The sequence below is a fragment of the Bubalus kerabau genome, chromosome 5 (genome assembly GCF_029407905.1).
Source record: "Bubalus kerabau isolate K-KA32 ecotype Philippines breed swamp buffalo chromosome 5, PCC_UOA_SB_1v2, whole genome shotgun sequence".
Classification (NCBI taxonomy): Eukaryota; Metazoa; Chordata; class Mammalia; order Artiodactyla; family Bovidae; genus Bubalus; species Bubalus kerabau.
The window spans coordinates 95,737,452-95,740,354 of NC_073628.1; the positions used below are offsets into that span (position 1 = coordinate 95,737,452).

A 2,903-nucleotide genomic window follows, 5' to 3' on the forward strand; every position below is an offset into this window, starting at 1 on the left:
TTCCTATTTGGAACCAGTCTGTTGTTCCATGTCCAGTTCTAACTGTTGCTTCCTGACGTGCATATAGATTTCTCAAGAGGCAGATCAGGTGGTCTGGTATTCCCATCTCTTTCAGAATTTTCCACAGTTTATTGTGATCCACACAGTCAAAGGCTTTGGCATAGTCAATAAAGCAGAAATAGATGTTTTTCTGGAACTCTCTTGCTTTTTCCATGAGCCAGTGGATGTTGGCAATTTGATCCCTGGTTCCTCTGGCTTTTCTAAAACCAGCTTGAACATCAAGAAGTTCACGGTTCACATATTGCTGAAGCCTGGCTTGGAGAATTTTGAGCATTACTTTACTAGCGTGTGAGATGAGTGCAATTGTGCGGTAGTTTGAGCATTCTTTGGCATTGCCTTTCTTTGGGGTTGGAATGAAAACTGACCTTTTCCAGTCTTGTGGCCACTGCTGAGTTTTCCAAATTTGCTGGCATATTGAGTGCAGCACTTTCACAGCATCATCTTTCAGGATTTGAAATAGCTCAACTGGATTTCCATCACCTCCACTAGCTTTGTTCGTAGTGATGCTTTCTAAGGCCCACTTGACTTCACATTCCAGGATGTCTGGTTCTAGGTCAGTGATCACACCGTCATGATTATCTGGGTCGTGAAGATCTTTTTTGTACAGTTCTTCTGTGTATTCTTGCCATCTCTTCTTAATATCTTCTGCTTCTGTTAGGTCCATACCATTTCTGTCCTTTATCGAGCTCATCTTTGCATGAAATGTTCCCTTGGTATCTCTGATTTTCTTGAAGAGATCTCTAGTCTTTCCCATTCTGTTGTTTTCCTCTATTTCTTTGCTTTGTTTGCCAAGGAAGGCTTTCTTATCTCTTCTTGCTATTTTTTGGAACTTTGCATTCAGATGCTTATATCTTTCCGTTTCTCCTCTGCTTTTCGCTTCTCTTCTTCTCACAGCTATTTGTAAGGCCTCCCCAGACAGCCATTTTGCTTTTTTGCATTTCTTTTCTATGGGAATGGTCTTGATCCCTGTCTCCTGTACAATGTCACGAACTTCATTCCATAGTTCATCAGGCACTCTATCTATCAGATCTAGGTCCTTAAATCTATTTCTCACTTCCACCTTATAATCATAAGGGATTTGATTTAGGTCATACCTGAATGGTCTAGTGGTTTTCCCTACTTTCTTCAATTTAAGTCTGAATTTGGCAATAAGGAGTTCATGGTCTGAGCCACAGTCAGCTCCTGGTCTTGTTTTTGCTGACTGTATAGAGCTTCTCCATCTTTGGCTGCAAAGAATATAATCAATCTGATTTCGGTGTGGACAATCTGGTGATGTCCATGTATAGAGTCTTCTCTTGTGTTGTTGGAAGAGGGTGTTTGTTATGACCAGTGCGTTTTCTTGGCAAAACTCCATTAGTCTTTGCCCTGCTTCATTCCATATTCCAAGGCCAAATTTGCCTGTTACTCCAGGTGTTTCTTGACTTCCTACTTTTGCATTCCAGTCCCCTATAATGAAAAAGACATCTTTTTTGGGTGTTAGTTCTAAAAGGTCTTGTAGGTCTTCATAGAACAGTTCAACTTCAGCTTCTTCAGCATTACTGGTTGGGGCATAGACTTGGATTACTGTGATATTGAATGGTTTGCCTTGGAAACGAACAGAGATCATTCTGTCGTTTTTGAGATTGCATCCAAGTACTACATTTCGGACTCTTTTGTTGACCATGATGGCCACTCCATTTCTTCTCAGGGATTCCTGCCTGCAGTAGTAGATATAATGGTCATCTGAATTAAATTCACCCATTCCAGTCCATTTCAGTTCACTGATTCCTAGAATGTCGGCATTCACTCTTGCCATCTCTTGTTTGACCACTTCCAATTTGCCTTGATTCATGGACCTGACATTCCAGGTTCCTATGCAATATTGCTCTTTACAGCAGCGGACCTTGCTTCTATCACCAGTCACATCCACAGCTGGGTATTGTTTTTGCTTTGGCTCCATCCCTTCATTCTTTCTGGAGTTATTTCTCCACTGATCTCCAGTAGCATATTGGGCACCTACTGACCTGGGGAGTTCCTCTTTCAGTATCCTATCATTTTGCCTTTTCATACTGTTCATGGGGTTCTCAAGGCAAGAATACTGAAGTGGTTTGCCATTTCCTTCTGCAGTGGATCACATTCTGTCAATGGCAGCAATACTCATATCAAACAAAGTAGACTTTAAAACATTTCTATGTGTTCTCCAAACCTCTTCACTTTCCTTGTGGAGGGTAAGGTGATAACACTTAAGCTAGCCCCTGCTGCTTCTGGAGTGACCACATGATGTGTTCCGGCCAGGCAGTGTGAGACGCCATGCTCCCATCACTTTCATACCCAGTCGTCGATTGTCCACGTGATCTCCATGCTCTCTCCAGAAGGAAGAGAGGGACTCCTAATGGTGAAGCCTTGCAATTGCAGAGCCTGTATTACTTGTGGAATTTTAAAAAAAAAAAAAAAAAAAAAAAAGGATGTTTTCGAAATCAGTAATTCTGAATAGCTGATAGACTACTTTTTACCTTTGTCATAAAATGAATCTTAGGCCTGACACAGATTTGTAAGCCGGCTGCCTGTTATACAATGAGCTGGGAGTGCCTGCTGAGTTGTTCCTGTTCAGTCAAGTCACTGCAGGGCCTGGATGGGAAACCCCACTGCTCCCCAACCCCCCGGGGTGGTAAAAAAATAGTCTATCAGCTATTCAGAATTACTGATTTCTAAAACATCCTTTTTTGTTTTAATTCCACAAGTAATACACATTCATTTCGATATAACACCATTCTGACTTTTCTCCTACTAGCAGCTTAAGCTTCCGTGTCACTTGCTTATAGGAAAAAAATGTGTAGACATTTAAAAAATGCTCTCTGGATTTT

At 41.4% G+C, this 2,903-nt stretch overlaps 1 protein-coding gene across 1 annotated transcript; it reads right to left on the bottom strand.

Moving 5' to 3' along the window:
- Positions 1-1,159: 1,159 nt before the first annotated feature.
- Positions 1,160-2,400, bottom strand: LOC129654275 (craniofacial development protein 2-like; the record flags this gene model as incomplete). The annotated part of the gene is made up of 2 exons (XM_055583778.1): positions 2,371-2,400; positions 1,160-2,074 (listed from the first exon to the last, which is right to left on the bottom strand). Coding segments are annotated over exons 1-2 (945 nt in total), but the record flags the coding sequence as incomplete, so codon positions are not given.
- Positions 2,401-2,903: the final 503 nt, after the last annotated feature.